Source organism: Aptenodytes patagonicus, chromosome 8 (assembly GCF_965638725.1).
Source record: "Aptenodytes patagonicus chromosome 8, bAptPat1.pri.cur, whole genome shotgun sequence".
NCBI lineage: Eukaryota > Metazoa > Chordata > Aves > Sphenisciformes > Spheniscidae > Aptenodytes > Aptenodytes patagonicus.
In genome coordinates, this window is record NC_134956.1 from 5,523,930 (window position 1) to 5,545,227 (window position 21,298).

Consider the following 21,298-nt stretch of genomic DNA (forward strand, 5'->3'; position numbering starts at 1 on the left):
AAATGATCTGTAAAATCCATATTGGAGGTTTCTTTCCTCTGTGCTCAAATTAGCTTTTATTCCTATGGAGCTCTACACAGCCCTGAGCAACTACTGGGATCAGAGAAAAAGTGCAGGACTTGAAACAGCCCTTTATCTCTAGAGTCATCAGTAGATCACATTTCTAGTGAAAAGGATTTTAGGGAGTTAACAGAAGAAGTTCTTAGCAGTCACGCACTGATATCACAAAATTGAACATGATAAAACAAGTGCTGCTACCCACAAGTGATGAGAAAACAGATGCAGTGGGCAGGGATGACGAGGCTGGAAAAGCAGTGGAAGCCTCTGGCTAGGACTGAAGCACGCTGCTAGGATGGGCGTGCAGTCTGGCAGCCACTGGGAAGGGGTTGTAAGTGTCAGCGTAGGTATGTTCTGGAAGAAGTGTTCTAGAAAGACTAAAGCTACAAGAGGTCCTACACATGATGCTAAAGTTCATTAACTGACCACCACTGAAGAAATGTGCAAAGGACGTAAGCTATGTGGTTATATTAAATATTCAGAAAAGTAGCCTTCTGTGCTCTTTTACTTCCTTGAGGACAGGGGGAGAAGGTTTAAGAACTGCTTTCATCACGACTGAAAGTTTGTACCATAAAAGTCCAAACTAAAGTAAACTCTAGACCATCTATGGGACAGTCTATACTAAATGCAAACAAAACTTCAGGTTCTCAGAGCAGAAATGAGAAAAACTGCACCAAAACTGAAGACAGCACTCTTAATTACGAGAATGTGAAAGAACACAAAGAAAATTCTGAAACTGAAACCACCACAAGTATTAATTCCACACACAACATGTATCAAAAAGACGAAAACAGGTTAAACGTGCAAAACACAAGTCACTGCTAAGTCTGAGACCAGACTGTCCACCATCAACAGGTGCGGACAATACTACATTAACCCTGGAAGGTTCCTAAGTAATCTGAGTCACCATCAAAACATGGAAAACCTACGTTCCCAAAACAAAGCCACTACTTTGCAAGCAAGCAGTAAAAATGTTAGTTTTATAATTGCTATAATCACTATTATTTAAAACAAGTGATCAGCTTCAGTTTGGAGAAAGCATATATGCAGCCTGTCGCCCTTCCAAGGAAATAACTGTGAAAGATTAATAATCTTCTAAATCTTGTAGTGCTAGAAATATGCAAGAGCCCATCCACAAGGGAAGGATCCCCCCAGGATCCCCAAGGGAACATCTACAGAACAACCACAATACCAGGAGGGGAGGAGAACAACACAGCTGGGAACAGGGAGAACAAACTTTTAACAGAAATTATTAAAATTAAGCTTTTAAAAAGCTTCACAGTATAAACAGTAGAGCACTTCCTTCCCTCTTGTGAATAAAAGTAACTGTCTGTTCCTAAGAGGATTTTTATGAATGAGGGTCACTACAAAGAGATGGGACTGTAAACATCAGATGGGCAAAATAAAATGTTCCTCTTAATTCTGAAGTTATCTATATTTCATAGGCCAAATAGCAGGAGACTGGTTTTATATTAGATTTCAGGTAATAGAGATGTCAAATGACATTTCTGAGGCAGTATGTAGCTGTGAAGAGATGATCAGGAAAAGCAGAGTGGACACCTCCACAGAAAACAATAATTATACAGTTAAGCGCACAGAAAGCATCCTGAATCTCTGGCAGACAGAACTAAAGCTGAAACAATCTGAAACCTCAGAGGCACCTAGCTTTGCTCAGACTCTGTAAGAGAGAGTTTTTCCTGTACGTAATGAACAACTATAAAAACATTTTATGTTAGTTATATGTAAATTATCTTTTTACTCTTCCTCATTACTTCCTACATTTGTAAAAAATTATTTTTAATTAGTCACTAAAGAAATGTAAAGCATAAACATGTTTCTAGTGTTTTAAGATGAAAATAAACAGCTGTCATTAATGGTTAGCGATGTTCTGATATACCTACATAAATTTTGTTTGCTTTGGAAAGAATAATCCTGAAAAACGATTATGAGTATTCAGCCACAATAATATAGATGTAGATGATAAAATACATAGGTCTATGATAAAATAACCATGGGGAATGACCCACTGGGACATGACATACAGCCACTCCTCTCTGTTAATACAAGTTTGTCTACAACGCCACGCTTCCTATTGCTCCGCTGGGTGCAGGTGCCCGTGAACAAAGTGACAAGGTCACCGCTAGTCTCTTTGAGACAAAGTAATCTGTGGCCCTGTAACTCTATCTCCTGGGAATTCCCTTGTTTCTTACCTGAACTAACACTTCCATTTCTGCTACTTTCTCATTAGAAAAAGCCATCACGTGAGTAAAACCAGGGGAATAAAATTCATTTGTGTAAACATTTTATAAGCATTTTAAATCAAAACAGCATCTTCAAGTAGCACGTGGATGAAAGAATATAAAAAACCCCCCAAACAACACTTGAGGACAACACTGTACTTTGAAACCAAAAATACTTTAGTAACTAGAAGGAGAGAGAAGTATCTGTCTTTAACACATTCTATGCTAAGAAAAGGAAAACTGTTTTCAGTAGGTTGAAGCAGGTGCATTCAAAAATCTGCACACCCTTTGAAACTATTAAAAATCACAATTTTAAAGGAAGCAAATACAGCATCCCCTTAGGCTCGGGCTGTAGTTTTATGACACAAGGAGTTTGGTGGCAAATACAGCATGGGAAATTCCCACCTGAGCCATGCACTCCTGTCTACGTGCCCTAGAACATCAGCCCTTCTGCTGGACCAACAAACATGTTCCTAAGATCATACCATGAACCAGAACAGTTACCTAATCTTGCTTAAATGTAACCTGGACAGCACAGGTCCACAAACAGCTATATTGGTCCTAACTGAAGAGGAGAGAGGGGCAGTTATAACTACGTGAGGATAGAAGGTGACAACTTACTTCGCCAGCACTGCCACCTTTCATATTGTAAAGCAAACAAACCAAAATAAACCCAACCTGTATGCTGTCAGAAAAGAATATTTTCCAGTTGTTAAAGATGATTACTATAAGTGAGCAATAACTGCCCATAGCAGCCATTAAATGGTTTACCTATGGGCAAGCCAGGGAGGTAAATATATTTAATTTCACCAGATCCTTTTAATAACACATGTAATTGTAAATTGATTTATTTACTTCTTTATAGAATTGCTTCCCCAGGATCTGTAGCTATTTTAAAAATTCTATCCTCCTTACAATTTATGCTTGTGGCTTGTTTTCACGATGGAAATTTTTTTTGGCCAGGAGTCCAAATTTAACCTACATTAAACCCCTATTTAAACTGAACACCCACATAAGCACTTCTCCCCACCAAGCGCTGGAAAAATCATAACCCTTATGCTATCTACTAAGGTGTCACTCACCAAAATTAGTAACGCCAGTTTTGTATAACGAATGTATGCAGAGATTCACAACCCCATTCACCTACCACTCTCATCAAGTAAGTCCTCCTCGTCATCCCCATCATTGTCCTCCTCCATCGCCTCCTCCTCATCTTCCTCCTCCTCCTCTTCCATATCCTCCTGCTCCAAGTCCGGGTCCAGGTCCGGATCACTCCCTGAGATTGACTCGTCTGACATGATTCCCAGTGGTGCTCTTTGTGCATTACCTGCTCATGTTCTACCGTGAGGCAGCCCTGCGAGAAAAGAAAAGAGGTACATAATGAGCCCAGTAAATCCCAATCTTTGAGCCTCAAGGCTCAAAATCATAGCAGGATTACTGCATATAAAAACACAAACCTGCCATCAGTCTTTTAAATAACAGTTATATCAGACTATGCGCAAAATCCTGCGTAGAAAATGGATGCCGTAAGCAATGTATCATAATGATACAGGCCCGGCATTGTAGAATCAGTATCAGAACCAATATATTAACTAATCACTCAAAAAACCACCTCTTTCTTGGTATCCTTGACATGTACACAGCAGAAAGATTCCTAGTATCAATGTCTGATTATACAAAGATGCAAAAATAAATAAATTATGTGAACAGTTTCAGAACACTACCATCCAAACATGAAGCATAGAAAAAAGGATCAGACTCAGAATCCCATATGGCTATCTGTTAGCCTGATCCCAAAGCACTGCAAACATCATCGCAGTATGCAGACCGCAGGTCGCAGACAGAAACCACCCTCCTGACTTAGCTGTACCTGCTGCGAAGGTCACCCAGCTACTCATCACAGACTGGCTGCAGTCTCCATTCCAACCAACAGAACAGACAGCGTTACCTTAATAACGGTACGGACAGAAGACAACAAAGATCCAGTTTTTAAAAGTTGTACGTCCCTTTGTAAAGCAGGGTAAGAAGAAAAGTAAACACAAAGGAAGGATGGATCAGAGAGAATTTGCATTTCCTTCCTCTAAAGGACAAGACCGGAGCTGGCTGTGCATAACTCCTCTGTTAACGCTACTCCGGTGCATCACAGCAGAAGTCACGGTACGAAACAACAATAAAGCTTAAAGAGAGGGCCAGGGCAATCATGAAGTCACAAGTTTATCTGTTCAGATCATGCACTGTCACTTCGGACAGTGATGGGTACTCTTCTTCCATACACAAAGAATCATCATAAAGGAGCTGTGTAAGATGGATGAAAAAAAGAAACACAACCAAGAAAGCAAAATAAAGAAGGCATCTTGATCTCAAGGAACATAAAGCAAAGGATGTGTTCAAAAATCAAGCCTCAGAAGAGTTACTACCCACACATTCCCCAGAAAGCTTTAAAGAAAGAGGGAAACATTTCCTCATCACTCATTTTCCACTGCCCCCTACTTACACCACATTTCCAGTGTAAACTATGAAATGTTTGAGAACTAATCAGTCACTTTAAAAAAAACCCCAAACAACTCCTAAGCAGATAAGGCAGCACGCATATCTACAAACACTTCAAGAAACAGAAAAATTTCATTTTCAGCTGTGTTTCAGCAGTAACTAGATGAGCTCAGAAACTTGAAGGTTAAAGACACAACTCAACACCCCTGTAGCAGGGCTGAAAAATCTAACTGTCAAGTATGCTGAATTATTCCAGCTGAAGTCATCAGTTCCTGCTTTGCCTCTCTTAGCTCCTCAATAACATTGAAGAGTGTCTGAAAGAAAATAAACACAAGGGAAGAACAGGCTTTGAGAGATTGGTATTGGAATAGGAAGCCTTTCACCACTAGGTCCCAGGAGCACTTTACCACCAGGCAGAGACAACTGAAGTCCCTACACTATTACACATGTCACACAAAATAAGTTGGCTTAGTCAAGCAGATGGTAGAAAAGGCCAAAATCTAAATTAGCGCAAGTGGAACTGTGCCAGTTTACACAAGCCAAGCAGATTTATTCAGCTTCTGTGGTCTGCTGGTAGGCAGGTACCGAGCCCTGTTGCTGTCAGACTGCTGCAACACGGTGACCCCCGGGCACTGCAAGGTCCGGCACTGCTTACTTTCTGATGTCTGGTGACTTCGGTCAGGGACTGCAGACACAAAGCAATCTGTTATCAGAAGGTTTTCCTGACAAATGCCATTCTAAAGCCTATGTGTATTTCAAAACAGCAGCTTATTTTTACTTTTAAATAGCAACAATGTTCCCTTCCAGCTTATATTCAGCCCTAAAGAAAACAAACATTGTTTTACTCTTTACAGGTTGTACTCAGGCCTGTAACTGTAAAGCTGCACGTGTTTCCTTACATTTCAGAAGGAGACGGTCAGTAGTGTTACCTTTGTAGGTCTCTGCTGGTCACCTGCGATTTCAAGGGGACTTATTTATTCCCATGTTGTCCGTGCTATAAAACACTTCGCATACTATCTGCTGGAAACCATATCAACAGAAGCATAATGCATGTTTTACTACCCCAGCAAACTAAGCACCAATAGAAGAAATACAAACACTACTAAAATGGCAGGAATGAACTCTCATCTACAAACGGGAAAAGCAGAAATGCTGTAAGGCCACTAAACGCTCCAGGTCAAAGAATGACACGATACAGTTTCTCCCATCAGTATCCTCCTGTGCATCATCTCTCAGGTTTCACTGTTTGTCGCACAACCTTAAAAAAAAAAAAAACACCATGAAACACTTCCTGAAAATTGTTTAAAGGAAAGGATATGGATCCTTGTCTTTCTATAAATAAAATCAAACCCAGTGGAGAGCAGCTATCTCTCAGACTGGAGTACAAAAGGGCTCTAATCTAAGCTTTATTTTCGTTCAGCAGTAAGTACATGTTCTTTATAAGCTAACTCTTGACACCCGTTCAGCAGCCCCAGCCTTATGCAGCAGAGTTAAACAGAAGCTTTTGAAAAGACTTAATTAAATCTTGCAGGAGCTGGGTGAAACAAAGATGGTTAACTCCTCTGTGCCTATTGTCATGTAGCTGTCTGTCTTCCTCCCATCCTCCTCCTCGGCTCTAGCAGCTCCGTAGCCGCTCTCCATTGCATAAGCCTCGGGTCTCGGGAGGGCTCCCACCCTGCCTGGTGGCACCGGGAGCACGCAGCAGGGACACGGCACGACAGGCAGGTAGGCATTACACAGCCACGAGACTGCCCTCGTTTCTCACACCGATCTGACCCAGTTCGGAGCCTTCCACCAAGGGGAATTACACAACAGGGCCAGATTGTAGCTGCCGCTACTGTTTTATGGCTGAGTTATTCCAACCTGCCCCATCTCTTGCCTTAGCACACACAGGTGCACCATGCTCAACATTTAATCGCTGTAGGAAGGGCACTTTGCAAGAGATAAACAGATTACCTTCAACTAATTGAAGTTACCGGTTGTCTGGACTTTCCGGCTGTCCCACATTAGATCAAGCTGCGAGCCTCCTGCCCTGCCGCAAAAAGGGAAGCTGCACCCCAAGCAGTACGCCGTTAAGTCCATACAGTACAGTGCCCAGTTCAATACATGGTGAGGCCGCTGAGAAAACGGGGTGGAGTATTAGGGGAAAACACTGAAAAATTCCTCTTGCCTACTCAGGGAGGAGAAAAGAGCTGTCATGTTTATCCTACCCAGGAACTTAAACCCTGCAATCAACTGCACATCAAATTAACATCCAAGACAGCCTCTCTCATGTATTATGTCCTGTCTTTCAACAAAGATAAAAATAGTTCAGAAGTTTTTTGGGCTTTGTTTTTTTTAAGGTAGAACATTTCAGATACTAAGTAAATGCCATGTGGTGATGACTGCCTCCTCCTCAGCCTGCACAGAAAGGAGACCCAGTTCTGGATGAGGAAACTTCAAGGGCTTGCAAATTTGGACACATTTCTGTTGTCCTCGTGTTTTTCTTTCACTCTGCAAAGGTTTAAAATCACCATTTCTTCTTACGTATGAAGTTAGAGAGAAATGTGAAAGCAAACTTTTTCCCTTCTAAGTGATAGTTTTTCACCACAGGGTCACACATGCCATGAGCCAAACTATTAAGTGAAACAGCAAACATCATGGGATCTGGTGACTTTGCCCGTTTCTGTACAACATCACCGCTTTCAGCAGAGGACTCATCAGCACTGTAAAAACTAAACTATTATTTAATTAACTATTACAAATACAAACAAGTAAAAAGGAAGGATGCAGGACAGGGCAGACTGGAGTCCTTCCCCACCTGAGCAAGGAGGAGCAGGATTCCCCTGTACCTCCAGGAAGCCACAGAAGCCAACACGACTTTACAGAAGCTCTTTGCCTGCTACGACACAAGTGATTTAGGCACAGGACATGCTCATTCCTGAGTACACACACATCCCGTACAAATCCCTTCAGAAAGGGCAGGTTTAACACTAATGCTACTACGGTGCTGAATAGTAAAGAGGATTCCATCACCTCCCCAACCTCCAGCCAAGCCCAATATCTGGGACTCATCAAGATTTGTCCCTTAAAGCCTGTTTTGTAACCAAGACTTCACATTGGTCATTGTGGTGCCTGACCATAGAAACAGGATCAAGGCAAATCACAAGAGGATTTGAACAGAAAGTTTAATAAAACCAAGTATTTCAAAGTCAGTGCTGCATAACGCTCTTCGGTTCCTGCTATACAGTCATGTTTTACGGTAATAATCATTTCCTTTATCTTTTTGTTTGTTTGTTTGGCAGCAACACAGCAAAATGGTTGGTTGCTTGGGGCCGTAAGATTTCTCTTACACACTCAGCTCACACACAAACACTTCAGACTGGAGGCATACGAAGGTAACTGCTGGCTCCTCGGGAGAAATACCATCTTTTTGCTAGACCACACACTAGCACAGTTTTGGTACCTTATAGGTAGCCTTCAGTAACTAACGGAAAATTATTATAAAGCATACAGATGGATCACTAAAGAAGTCATGAGCTTAAGCTTCTCTGTAAGATAAAAGAATCTTGTAACAGTTTGCAAGTAATAACTGGCAATGTTATTGCAAAATAACAATGAATACTTTTCTGTTCAATTTAAATATCTAGTAAGAAATAAACCTGAGACCAGTGCGTTTGGACAGTTTGATTCTAACAAACATTAGAACTTCTCTAATGTATGTTATTTAACATATGAACATCTCTATTTGACATTATCATGTAAAAAATGGCGGGGGAAGGGGGAATCATTTAAAAGGATAAATATTTTCTCAAAAAAGAGCCAACAGTGTTATTGACCAATACTAGTCTAGCAGATCCCCTGTATGTTTTTAACAAAGCAAACTTAACTGTTTACTGAAAAATCAACAGGAACTTCTTTCCCCCAGAGATAACCCCCACAAATTGCATTTAAAGCCATCCTTAATTGATTATTTCGTGATTTAAATCCCTTCTTCCTTTGCAGTCTGAGACTGTTAAGACTCAAGCGATACAGTCTTTCAGCTGTGACTCAGGCATAACTGGTGGCCACACACTGCTAGCTGGGAAGGAAGAAAACAATTCTCCTCCTTCATTTCCTCTTGTTCAAATCGCAATGAAACTAAGTGGCATTGATCCCATCTCTAAGAGATGTGTTTACTACAGGAATATTAAACTGAAGAAAGGAAAAAGCAGCAGCCTGTAAAATCATAAATTGGAGAGCATCTGCTTGCCCTGGACCACTCTTCTGAGGAAGGCAAGTGTGCTTCTCCCCACCCCACGCAAACACAGGCACAACGCATCTAGTCTTCGCCCACATTTGATGCGAGTATCAAGGAGCCCACTGTGATTTGTGGGGAGCAGGAATCGAGAGAAAAAATAAGAGTGCTTTAAAAAACACTTCCATATATCAGTTTTGGGAGAGTTGCAGGACCTGCTCTTTTATTCTCCCTAGGTTAACAATCTCCTTCCTAAAAGGCACCAGAATACTAAAACCAGCCTGAAACTGGTTGTTCCCTGACAACAAAAACAACAAAAGCTGCTGCAAGAAGGGGTGGGAGAAAGAAAAAAACCCCTAAAACCAACCCATAAAGAAAGAAAAGGGGGAGCTAATCCTTCCCCTCTGCTGACATGACAGTGCTGGAACAGAGAATGTGACAATGAACATTACATAAGGCCTGGCTCCCACTGCGATCCCGAACAAAAAGAGCTAGCGCGAGTCAATGGCAGCATCTGCAGATCATTACACAACCCGGACTGGTGGCAGCGGCACACACCGGCGTCATCCATCAACTGCTGCGGGAACCTCCTGCCACAGGGTCCTTTCTCTCCTGCATTTCAGAATGGATGTGAGTATACCCTACTGCCGACAGTGTCAACATTTCGTAACCTTTAAAGAAAAAAAAACCTGAATACTCTTCACAAGATGTCAGCGCTCACTTCCACACAGACTTTGTAAGGCACTAACAAGCTCTTTACCTCTGGACAGAGCCAGCAGAAACGGGCAAACTATTTTTGTGTTTGTATATATGTACGTATACAATTATTTGCCTAAACAATGTTGCATTGCTTTTAAAAGCAATTTTATTTCATTACATTAAAGTAGAAATTGGCTTCCTATAAAGCAACTCTTTCCTTTGAAATACTCGGAATGTCCTCACCAGTGAACTGCCCTATCTAGAAGAGCGGTTTCTTTTGCACTGCATAAAATTTCAGGCTATCTGAGGTAAGAAGCATGTGATCGGTTTTGCTTCCAGTAATTACTGATACTCATCTGGATTAACACCATCACAAATGGATGGAAATTTTGTCTCTTACTTCACAGAATCCCCATTTATGTTTTTAGCTCTGGCAACAGCTGTATAAATGACACTTGCATTCCCTGCTAAAGAAAACGTTGAGAAAAGGAAACCTTCCTTCCCTGATCACTGTTTCTGCTTTCAAAGCAAACAGCATTTCAACATAAAAGCCACTTTCAAGTGTGCTTTTACAGGTTTTGCCCATGGTGCTATAGCTATAGAAAAACAACTAGTACCTGTGAGAGGAGTAAAATCCCGAGAAAAAATTTCAAATGATGGCACGTCAGGATTCCAAATTATATTCGATACATTTTATATAGCAGATTAATTTGGGGCAAATTTGCCTACCCTGCATTAATGATAACCATTCTCAAATTCCAAAAGATAGACTTTAAAAATCAGCTCATGGGAGAGGTATGCCAAGCCTTCTCTTTGTGAGTACCCAAACTATGGCAAGAGGTGAGCCAATTCCCACAAGCAAGGAAGAGCCAGATAACCGAAAGATCCCTCTAGGAGTTTAAGCTTTTGTTATACACAGGTGCCAGAGAAGAAGTTATGTAATAAATCAAGAATAAATTACGTGAACAGAAGCAGTGGAACAGAGAGGAGTGAAAAGGCAAAGACCTCATCCCCTCTCAGGTAAAGATCAGTCACTGTCACTCTATGAAGACAAGCTATGGCTTTGGTCATTGAGATACGCTAACATTATGGCTTACCTCCTTGAAGAGCATCCCACAGAAACAGACTGATATAGCTCATAAACAATGTTTTCATCTTTCAGAATGAGGAAAATTGCATGTTTTCCCAATGATGAAAGGCCTAGTTGATCTATCCTGTTTTCTCAGCATTGCCCCATCCACACACTCTTCTTTCTTAGCCTCCCAGAGAAGCACATTTCATTATGGGGGAATGATTCACTGCCTCTGACTGTGTCCCTGCTCAGAAAACCAGCTTTCCCATCAGCAGCGGTCCAGGGCAACCCACCACCCCCTATGAGACAGATGCCAGTCACATTGCACACTGCCATCAACAGATCACAAAGTAAACATAACTTAACTCTTCCTTTGGTCATGATTTCACTACGAAGAGTTGCAGAGAACTGGGAGTTTGTTTTTGATGCCTCATCTTTCTTCCTCTTCAGAACTGGACTTAAAACCTGGGGTTTTGGTTTATGCAGTTTTTAGATAAAGGAAGAATTCAGCATGGTTTTGTTCCTCTTTATTCCCCACCTCACCTCCAGCAATGATAATTACACTAGCGATGAGAAAGCATTACTTATGCCACCTACAGTTTACCAAAGAAACTTGAACACAAGCAAAAAAAGAAAGAAGAAAACCAAAAAATCCTGCAGTAGGAGGAAATGGAAATAAACAGTTTTGAACTCGCATGATATGAAGATGACAATTAGCATATGTTAGACCCAAGTTGCTCCAGTCTGTCAAGCAATCAGACATTAAACTAATTTTTATTGGACTCCACTGTAGATTAAAAATCCATTAAAGGATTAAAAACTGTCAGAAACATGGGTTTCTTTCAGTCATTCCCTCCAACAGAACATTCTACTTGCACAGTGCTGGAAAAATTTACAGTGAATGCCACTTACAAAGGTCACTTTTCTGCTGGTTTTGAGAACAAAGTCACCAGAACCTGTAGATCTTTGCCTTTCCCACTAAACAGGTCAAAATAAAACAGCCACACCGATCCTTATCTATCCTGCAGAAATACATTTGTTTTGATAACACTTAGGATTGACACTATAGGCAGCTCACATGGAAAGCAACCGGATGAAATAACCTCCCGTGGTTTTGTCCTTAGTAATGGAATCGCCACTTTGGTTGCGTTTCGCTGGCTCAAAACTTCCCAATGGTTTGGACAGGCCTGCAAGGGAAAAGAACGCAGCTTACTGCCTCTCACCATACAGTACAAACAATCCAACACACTGTTCAGGGGATCATTTGCATATACACACACAAAAGACCCCAATTAGAGATAAAAAGTATTATTTCACAAAAGAAACTGAGCTATGAGTCTCATGATACACATATTACATTTTTAGCTTATCAAATTGTGAGTACATGACTCTACATACTTGAGCTTACTTTCAAAAGAGCTTTAAAGCAGCACAACGCAAGTTTCGCTAAGGAGATATGCAAATATTAACATAAAGATAACATACCCTGCAGGTCACCATACCCTTTCGGTAAACATACCCAACTGACTGGTCCCAACGTATGTTAAACAGGACATTAATTACCCTTCTGAATGGGCACAACCATATCCAATGCTAAGACAGGAAGGTGCAGTTGAAAAGAGACATACTAGCGACTTATTAAAAAACACCGTATGGTGAATAAGCACCATGACAGTCATCTACAGAAGTAGCTGCTGGCTACTAGAGACAACTCTTTTAGAGTAAAAATGTCACTATCTCCCAATGTATAAATTCACTTAACTTTCATGAATGCTAGGAATGTCTTTTGTAGTTCTGGTTCTTACTGAACAGACAATACTGTATAGATATTCATACCCATGCAGAATCCAAATGTTATGTTTCCAAGATTCCGAAGCAGAATGATAAAGAGCATTCAGCTGTGATTTTCAAAAAAACATAACCTTTTGGGTATTCTTTCTCTCAAAGTTAAGTGTAAGTTTCAGTCAACTGCTTTCCCCAAGCGACCACTTTTTCTGTCAAAGCTCATTTAGTGTTTGCAAATGCTGCTTGACTGGCTGCTGTACCCAGCAAGCAAGTACAGAAGGAACTGCAGGCAAGCCAGTTCTTCTAGCGTCCTGTTGACATGTTACCATCCCAAGTGAAGGGGACCATATGTTGTAAGAAGTCAACATCCCTCCACTCAGCTGCTGCTATCTCCCAAAATATAACAGGAACGGAATTTCTTGTCCTGTCGCTATTTTTCCTCCCCTCCTCTTGCATTATTAGTTGGATTATTGAATTATTAGTCTTGAATCAAGGTTGCCAAGTCATTTTACTCAAACTACCCATTTGTCTAATTGTAGGAATGCTTGATCGTTATTGATTTGGGCTGAACTCAGAAATTTGAACAGTAACTATAACTCTTCTTTTGATGGGAGTTCTTGGGTACAATTAATAGCATTCTTTAACAGAGAAAACTAGTTCCATGGCACTTCCAGAGTAGATTTACTGGCAATGCTGTAAAACCTCACTCAATTTCATTCATAGTTCTCTCTCTGTTAGGAATGAAGGAGGCAAATGATAAAAGTTAAAGACTTTCTAGAGGATGCACCTTCTCATCACAATAAAGGTATATATATATATATGCACAAAAAGGTTCCACACTAGCAGCAGAAGCTAACAGCTCTGTATCTCATTCTGTTAAAATAAGCATTTCACTGACCAGAAGTATTGATTTAGTTGAAATATAAGATCTCCTCTCCTGTTTTTCCACAAGTGCTATGGTAAGTACAGGACGAAGAAAAAGGCACCTCTAAACAATTTTTTTTAAGGGAGAGTCAGAAGAAAACATTTTCTTACAGACCCTGCATGACTAGGCAGATCACCCATTTCCTCAGCGTTCTCTACTCATTATCTGGGTCTTATTTCTCTCAAGTAGTGAACTATTGTCATTATAGAATAAACAAATTCAGATCACATAATAAAGGCCTTGGCTACTCACATTCCTTGGAGAACAGGATGCGAAGCTACAGTGGACAGAAACTTAAAAATGCTGGGTAGGGTAAAGCTTACTATGCATTGTCTGGAGTCAAGAGCTTCCCCCCTGCAAAAAAACAGCTTCCCCAGGAAATTCTCCTCCAGAGACAACAGGACCACATCCCAGGACTGAGGGAAAATCAGAAAAAAATCTCTTCTGGGATAACAGCTTTTCCCCAAATAGCTCATCTCAAAAGCATCTAACCTCTTCAACCCCAAGTCTTCTCTATTCTATGCAATAGTCATCTTGCCACCTGGTTTTCAAGGCAATTGCTTTACCCTGTTTAAAGCTTGCGATACACTTAATACACTAAGTGTGGAAAGGCGCTGATTTTGTAGGGTTTATTTTTTCGTCCCATTCCCTCAGTTTGTTGACACCCATGGACAAGAAACTTAAAACCCAACCGATGACACCGCTCCTACAACAACTTCTTGATTTAAGAAAATATTCTTTGTCCCTGCTATCTCCCACAGCCCAACATCCCCTGCAAAAACAATCTGACTTTTCTTATTTCCTGTGCCTGGAAGCTTGCGTTTGGTTGCTGAGCTGCACTCCATAACCCTGGCATTTTTTTAAGGAAGGAATATACAACTCTCGCACTACTTCTGGAAAGGAGAAGCCACAGCCAGCCACCTTTTCACACACACAAGTGTTAAGTAGCGATGCTGCAAGAGTAATCTAAACCTCTGGACAGTTACATTACACTACGAATGCTGTTTCTTTCATTTTCATCAGCGAGTGATGCAAATAATAAATGCAAAGACTAAATAAAGAAGAGAGTGATAAACAGAAGATGGCAACCAAAACCTGATGCTAATCCCACCAATTAGAGAGACAGTGACATGCCCTGACATTGACAGACAGTTTCCAGATTTCACAGGCACCAGAAAGGTAATAAACATTTGGCCTTGATTAAATTACCCATTTTCCCTCTTGCTGATTGCAGCTTCTCAGGCCTCGGATACACTCTCTGCAGCAGCTGCTCTTTCCCACTAGCACACCACTCCCGTATTGTGCCAGCGCAACTATCTGCGTGGCTGGACAGCAAACTGATTCAGCTGAAAAACAACCCGGAAGCAAAATTCAGTTCCCAAATGTAATTTACTACAAAGTTGCATGAACAGCTGTGCAGGCACAAAGGAAAAAACAGTCAGAGGATGGGAACAAGCAGCCCTGTGTGTGGCCTGACTGAGCTGGCATCACTGTCCGCAGGGCCACGGTCTTAGCAGCCAGAATGCTGCTCCAGTACAGGGGACAGACAGCGTTCTGATTTGAGAAATTGAGATGGTCCTTGTGACAAAGCTTCCTTACCTTCGTTACAAACACCGATCATAAGGACAGTGCACGTATCGGAGGTGAGACATGAACATTCGCATACTTAATCCTCCCAATTGTCTCTTTCTTTAAATAGTCATGGCATCACTGTGTGGTTTGTGTGGAGAGGTATCTATTTCTGAAGTTCATTTTGTTGTGTTTTTTAATTGAAAAACCAATGCAATTGCCACTCAAAGGGCAAAAGCACCATAAATTAGATCATGCAGTTAGACACCCTTGCTGCGCACATCACTCTCCCCACAGCAAATACTTTTAAACCGCCCAGAGCTCAAAGCAAAATACCGATAGACCTCCTCATGTAAGTCTTTAACATTTAGCATATTTAACGATAGTCTCTATGAACAGGTCCTTGCAATTACACGTGGGTACTAGCATTAAAGGGGCAAAGAAAGGATAAGGCTCTGTTCTGGGGAGCAGGAAGATAAGCTGCCCTGACCTAAAGACACTGGTAACTAGCACTGACAGAAATTTCTCTAGGTCAGGGCAGGTCCTCTCCTAAATGCACTCAAGTAGGACTAGTGAAAGGAACACCTCTACATTGTGACAAAGGGAAGCAATGCAATCTGCAGCATGAGAACAAATGGGTAATTTCTTTAACGGCATGAAGAGGAATTTGCTTTGGCCATGATGCCCTTGCCTGAGATCAACAGCTAATTTTTAGTACCTGAATAATAGAAAATCAATTCCTTCAGTCCTCTACCTTTCTTTGTTTTCATGTTCTGTCTTATTATGTCTGGGATAAGTAGATATTCCTGAGCTGTTCCAGAACATAGACGTCTTCCTGAGAACTTCTTCAGGGAATCAGTATTTCATTCTTGATCTCTGAAACCTTTGCTTTGCTCCCAATCTACACTATACCTTGCTGCCTGCTTAAAAAGCATGGCTCCTGGCATGCACTGCTTTCTCCACTTGAGGACTAACCTTCCCACAAAAGCAGGGCCCCCCAACCCATCCTATGCAACCAAGAGCCACTGTGGAGTTCTGGCCATAAATACGTATTGGTATAAATAGCCTCTCATGCACATTCCCTGCTTGCTTTGTGCTTGTTTCACTCAACACTTGAACTTCACCCAAACTGCTCAAGGGGGCATAACCATCTTTGTCATGAAGTCCTAAAAGCCTTCTCTCACCCCTTCTCCTGCTAGGAATGAAGTTGCCACTCCAGAAACTGCTACTCTTGGTCTCCATTTTCTGACCCAGGCCACAAGTAACCCCTTCCACATTTTACAACCTCATACTAAATATTGTCACAGACACGTGAAGATATGGGTGAGGAGAGAAGAGACAGGTCCCCTCAGCAGCCCTGAGAAAGACACCTGTCTGGTATAGGATGTAGGAGGAGTTCCAGCACAGTAGGACAAAATGAAGTAGAAAAAAAATGGAATCTTTATCTCCCAAGTTCTACAATCCTTCCCCCATCCCCAAAATCTCATCCAGACTCCTGGACAATTAACTCTGTTCCTCCTTAATCTTCCCTCCCATAAATAATGAGAAAGGTGGAGTTAGCTGATAATATTTATGGGGAGCAGCAGCATGAAAATGATAGGATTTCACAGAGGAACAGGCAAAAATTGTTTGCTTCCCCTCTGCCCCATCTTTTTTTATTGTGCTTTTTTATTTTCTAAGACATTAAACACAAATCAAAAAGCCACCCATGAAGAAAACAAAAACTAGAATCTGTAAGAGTTCAAAAAGCCCATTAAAGGGTAGGCTTGAGTGTCTTTTGGCTAGCATATAACAAATATAACCTAGCTAACCTGAAACCTAAAGACAGTAAAAAATTAAGGCGAGATAGCAATATTATTTTTATTCAAGGAAAAGACATCAGAAATTTCAACTTTCAAATCCATTTTCTGGAAGGTAAAGGTGAGGGGTTTTTTATTAAGTTGAAAAAAATACAAGTTGAAGTTTAAAAGGAAGATTCATTATTTCTGGAAACCTAGAAAGAGCACCTGTATTCAAAGTTGGGGTTTTTTTTGTACCAGTTAGGAATTTCCTTAAGGAAATCAGGAAAAAATATTAGCTAAATTGCAGCTTCTTCATTTTCACCTCTCATTCCACTCCAGTTCTTGTGGTGCAATTTTTCCACAATAACAACAACAGTTGTAGTTAAAGCAGCAAGACTTGAAAAACTAGAAAATTCCATTAAAAGTACATTACAGTATATTTTAAGGAAAACTATATTCCAAAATATTTAAAAACTGAAAGAGACCAGCAACAGATTTAGAAATAGAAGGACCATTACTTTCAGAACCATTCTAGTTCACAATGATTACCTTTAAGAGAAAAAAAAAAAAGAAAAAGAAACCTTGAGTTTAAGCTTTGTATCCTCCCAAGTCTTGTCTGCTGTGGAGGCTGACAGCCTTCCAGAATGACATACAGAGCTCAAAAATGTTGTCTAGACTATGATTATAACTCATCATTGCTGCCTTGCTGTGCTGGTTTTGGCTGGAATAGAGTTAATTTTCCTCATAGTAGCTTGTGTGGGGCTACGTTTTGGATTTGTGCTGGAAACAGTGTTGATAACACAGGGATGTTTTCGTTACTGCTGAGCAGTGCTGACACAGAGTCAAGGCCTTTTCTGCTCCTCACCCCACCCCACCAGCCAGCAGGCTGGGGGGGCACAAGGAGCTGGGAGAGGACACAGCCGGGACAGCTGACCCCAACTGCCCAAAGGGATATCCCACACCGTATGGCGTCATGCTCAGCGTATAAAGCTGGGGGAAGAAGGAGGAAGGAGGGGGGACATTGGGAGTGATGGCATTTGTCTTCCCAAGTAACCGTTACGCGTGATGGAGCCCTGCTTTCCTGGAGATGGCTGAACACCTGCCTGCCGATGGGAAGTGGTGGATGAATTCCTTGTTTTGCTTTGCTTGTGTGCGCAGCTTTTGTTTTACTTATTAAACCCTCTTAACTCATGAGTTTTCTCACTTTTACTCTTCCGATTCTCTCCCCCATCCCACCGGGGGCCCGGGGGGAGAGCGAGCAGTTGTGTGGTGCTTAGTTGCCAGCTGGGGTTAAACCACGACACTTGCTCTTGCCAATCACCAAAATCTCAGGGCTATACAACAAGTTGCATTAACTCTACAAAGCTTGCTTTGAGGCATGAGACCCCAGGCCAGATGCAAGACTCCACCAGCCCTTCAGTGATGCAACTGCCTACAACAGCCACAGGCAAGGAGAAGAACGCATGCGTGGGGAAGGACTTTCTAACTTAAAACACTCCTAGAGCAGAAGCAACTGTAAAGAGAAGCCAGAAGATCACTTTTTTTTTTTTTAAAAAAAGGAGTCATTGTAAGACTGCAAGTAAAGAAACTGTTCACTTGTAACAACTTCTGCCTCTCTTTCTTTACTGTCTTCTCTTTGTCAGCAAAATGGGTCAGACAAGATAACAGTAAGGAGAGCAAGAGATACAAAAGGAGAGGCACACCCCCTCCAAGAGGCAAGGAAATTCAAAGATTAAAATATAAACAGCTTCCCTCAACAAAAGGATTTTATCTCTAAGTCTTCCTGCACAGGACAGTCCAAGAGTGCAAAGAAAAGAATACAAGACCTTGCCTGTGTGATGAAATAATAATATAAGCAATAGAGGGGGAAAGGTAGCACTTGGCTGGAAAATGCTTTGAGGAGGTGACTTCTTCCAGCAGGACAGTCTCTTTCAGTGATAAGAAAGTCATTTGCTGTAGCACCTGCCCTTCCCCAAAACCAGAGCTACTGAACATACAGATTACATCTGGTGCTTGCTAGAAACATCTTTTCTGCACAATAGCTGTTCGATGTACGCACCCATTTCCTACCAAAGTTGAGAGAGCACCTGGGGAAAAGGCCATCTAGCAGCAATCTGCCACAAGCAAAGCATCCAGCTCCTGCAGTCTGTATTTCCCGCGGCCCTTCCTCCGTTCACATGACTGGGCATGCACTCGTCCTGTGATGGGGGAAAAGATCAAGATGTCTGGAAAGGTGCCTACCAGGAGTAAGCTGCTGTCACGACCGGACTAGTTTCCATCACACTCCCAAAAGAGTTCAGGAAAACAACCCAAACCAACTGTCCTGATGGGCCACTGAGAACCTACAGGCAATCAATCATCTCCATAATGGCAAGGCAGGAGAGGACACTCAGCTTTTTTTTTTTCCCCCCCTCTCTGTCCTTCACCACTTTGGCAGATAGGACACAACAGAAACCATTCCTTTTGGTGGACAAGAAAAACACTGATTTCATACTGGCAGAGAAACACAAGACACTCCATCCTTATGCATTCACACTCAAAACTACCTCTGCCACATAAGCACGTGCAATTTCTTCCCCCAATTAAAAAGTAATTTTTACAGAATGTAATGACTTAGCCCTCAACACTGACAATATAAAGTCTACCTCTCACCACTGGTGAGTAGACTTCTTAAGAGCACGTTATCAGATTTTTGAGGAAAAAGACTGGGGCAGATACTCCAGTTTGTTCAGGAAATAAAACAGCCATCCCTGTCCTTCCCCATACAGCCCCTTCCTTTCCCCATCATCAAAAATGACAGTGCTTCCAAAAAAAGAGATCACAAACATTTGATTTCATTTAAGTCATTCATTCATTCATTTTGATTTCATTTAAGTCATTCATTCATTCATTTTGATTTCATTTTCATTTTCATCTTGACCAACCTGATCTCCTTCTATGACCAGGTGACCCGCCTAGTGGATGAGGGAAAGGCTGTGGATGTGGTCTACCTGGACTTCAGTAAGGCCTTTGACACCGTCTCCCACAGCATTCTCCTAGAGAAGCTGGCGGCTCACGGCTTAGACAGGTGTACTCTGCACTGGGTCAAAAACTGGCTGGATGGCCGGGCCCAGAGAGTTGTGGTGAATGGAGTTACATCCAGTTGGCGGCCGGTCACGAGCGGTGTTCCCCAGGGCTCAGTACTGGGGCCGGTCTTGTTTAATATCTTTATCAATGATCTGGATGAGGGGATTGAGTGCACCCTCAGTCAGTTTGCAGATGACACCAAGTTGGGCGGGAGTGTTGATCTGCTCGAGGGTAGGAAGGCTCTGCAGAGGGACCTGGACAGGCTGGATCGATGGGCCCAGGCCAACTGTATGAGGTTCAACAAGGCCAAGTGCCGGGTCCTGCACTTCGGCCACAACAACCCCATGCAGCGCTACAGGCTTGGGGAAGAGTGGCTGGAAAGCTGCCTGTCGGAAAAGGACCTGGGGGTGTTGGTCGACAGCCAGCTGAACATGAGCCGGCAGTGTGCCCAGGCGGCCAAGAAGGCCAATGGCATCCTGGCCTGTATCAGAAATAGTGTGGCCAGCAGGAGGAGGGAAGTGATGGTGCCCCTGTACTCGGCACTGGTGAGGCCGCACCTTGAATACTGTGTTCAGTTTTGGGCCCCTCACTACAAGAAGGACATTGAGGTGCTGGAGCGTGTCCAGAGAAGGACAATGAGGCTGGTGAGGGGTCTGGAGAACAAGTCTGATGAGGAGCGGCTGAGGGAACTGGGGTTGTTTAGCCTGGAGAAAAGGAGGCTGAGGGGAGACCTCATCGCTCTCTACAACTACCTGAAAGGAGGTTGTAGCGAGGTGGGTGTCGGTCTCTTCTCCCAAGTAACAAGCGATAGGACGAGAGGAAATGGGCTCAAGTTGTGCCAGGGGAGGTTTAGATTGGATGTAAGGAAAAATATCTTTACTGAAAGAGTGGTGAAACATTGGAACAGGCTGCCCAGGGAAGTGGTGGAGTCCCCATCCCTGGAGGTATTTAAAAGACGTGTAGATGAGGCACTTGGGGACATGGTTTAGTGGGCATGGTGGTGTTGGGTCGACGGTTGGACTCGATGATCTTAGAGGTCTTTTCCAACCTCAATGATTCTATGATTCTATGATTCTAAGTACATGGTTCCTACAAGCACATTTATTTCCTTGATAGAAAATGTATACTTAATAGACTTAAAAGAGTGCTATAAGTGAACAACTATCATAATCAGATCATTCGACTAACTCCAGTTTGAGCAAGAAGACAGACCCAGTCTGAACACGACTGGGCGAGATCTGTTTGGCATGTGCAAATACTCCTGTACTTGTGTGGTGGCATGTACACTTGTACATTTACAAGTACATGTACAGTGTACATGTGCAAATACTCCTCATGCATATCTTTCAAATGATATTTCATCCTGACTTGATGACTTCGAGAGATGGAGACATCCTA

General features: G+C 42.1%; 1 protein-coding gene across 4 annotated transcripts in view; it reads right to left on the minus strand.

The window, feature by feature from the left end:
- The window catches only part of RAD54L2 (RAD54 like 2), a 71,874-nt gene that overhangs the window by 44,162 nt on the left and 6,414 nt on the right, over positions 1 to 21,298 (minus strand). For 2 of the 4 annotated variants that reach the window (XM_076346090.1, XM_076346086.1), the window contains exons 2-3: positions 11,853 to 11,961; positions 3,445 to 3,651 (exon numbers count right to left, since the gene is read on the minus strand). In XM_076346090.1, the coding sequence (XP_076202205.1) occupies positions 3,445 to 3,595 (151 nt within the window). In that variant the 5' untranslated portion in view covers positions 3,596 to 3,651; positions 11,853 to 11,961. Of the gene's footprint in view, positions 1 to 3,444; positions 3,652 to 11,852; positions 11,962 to 18,893; positions 18,934 to 21,298 lie in introns of those variants that run through there. The other 2 variants (XM_076346087.1, XM_076346088.1) reach the window with 2 other exon arrangements.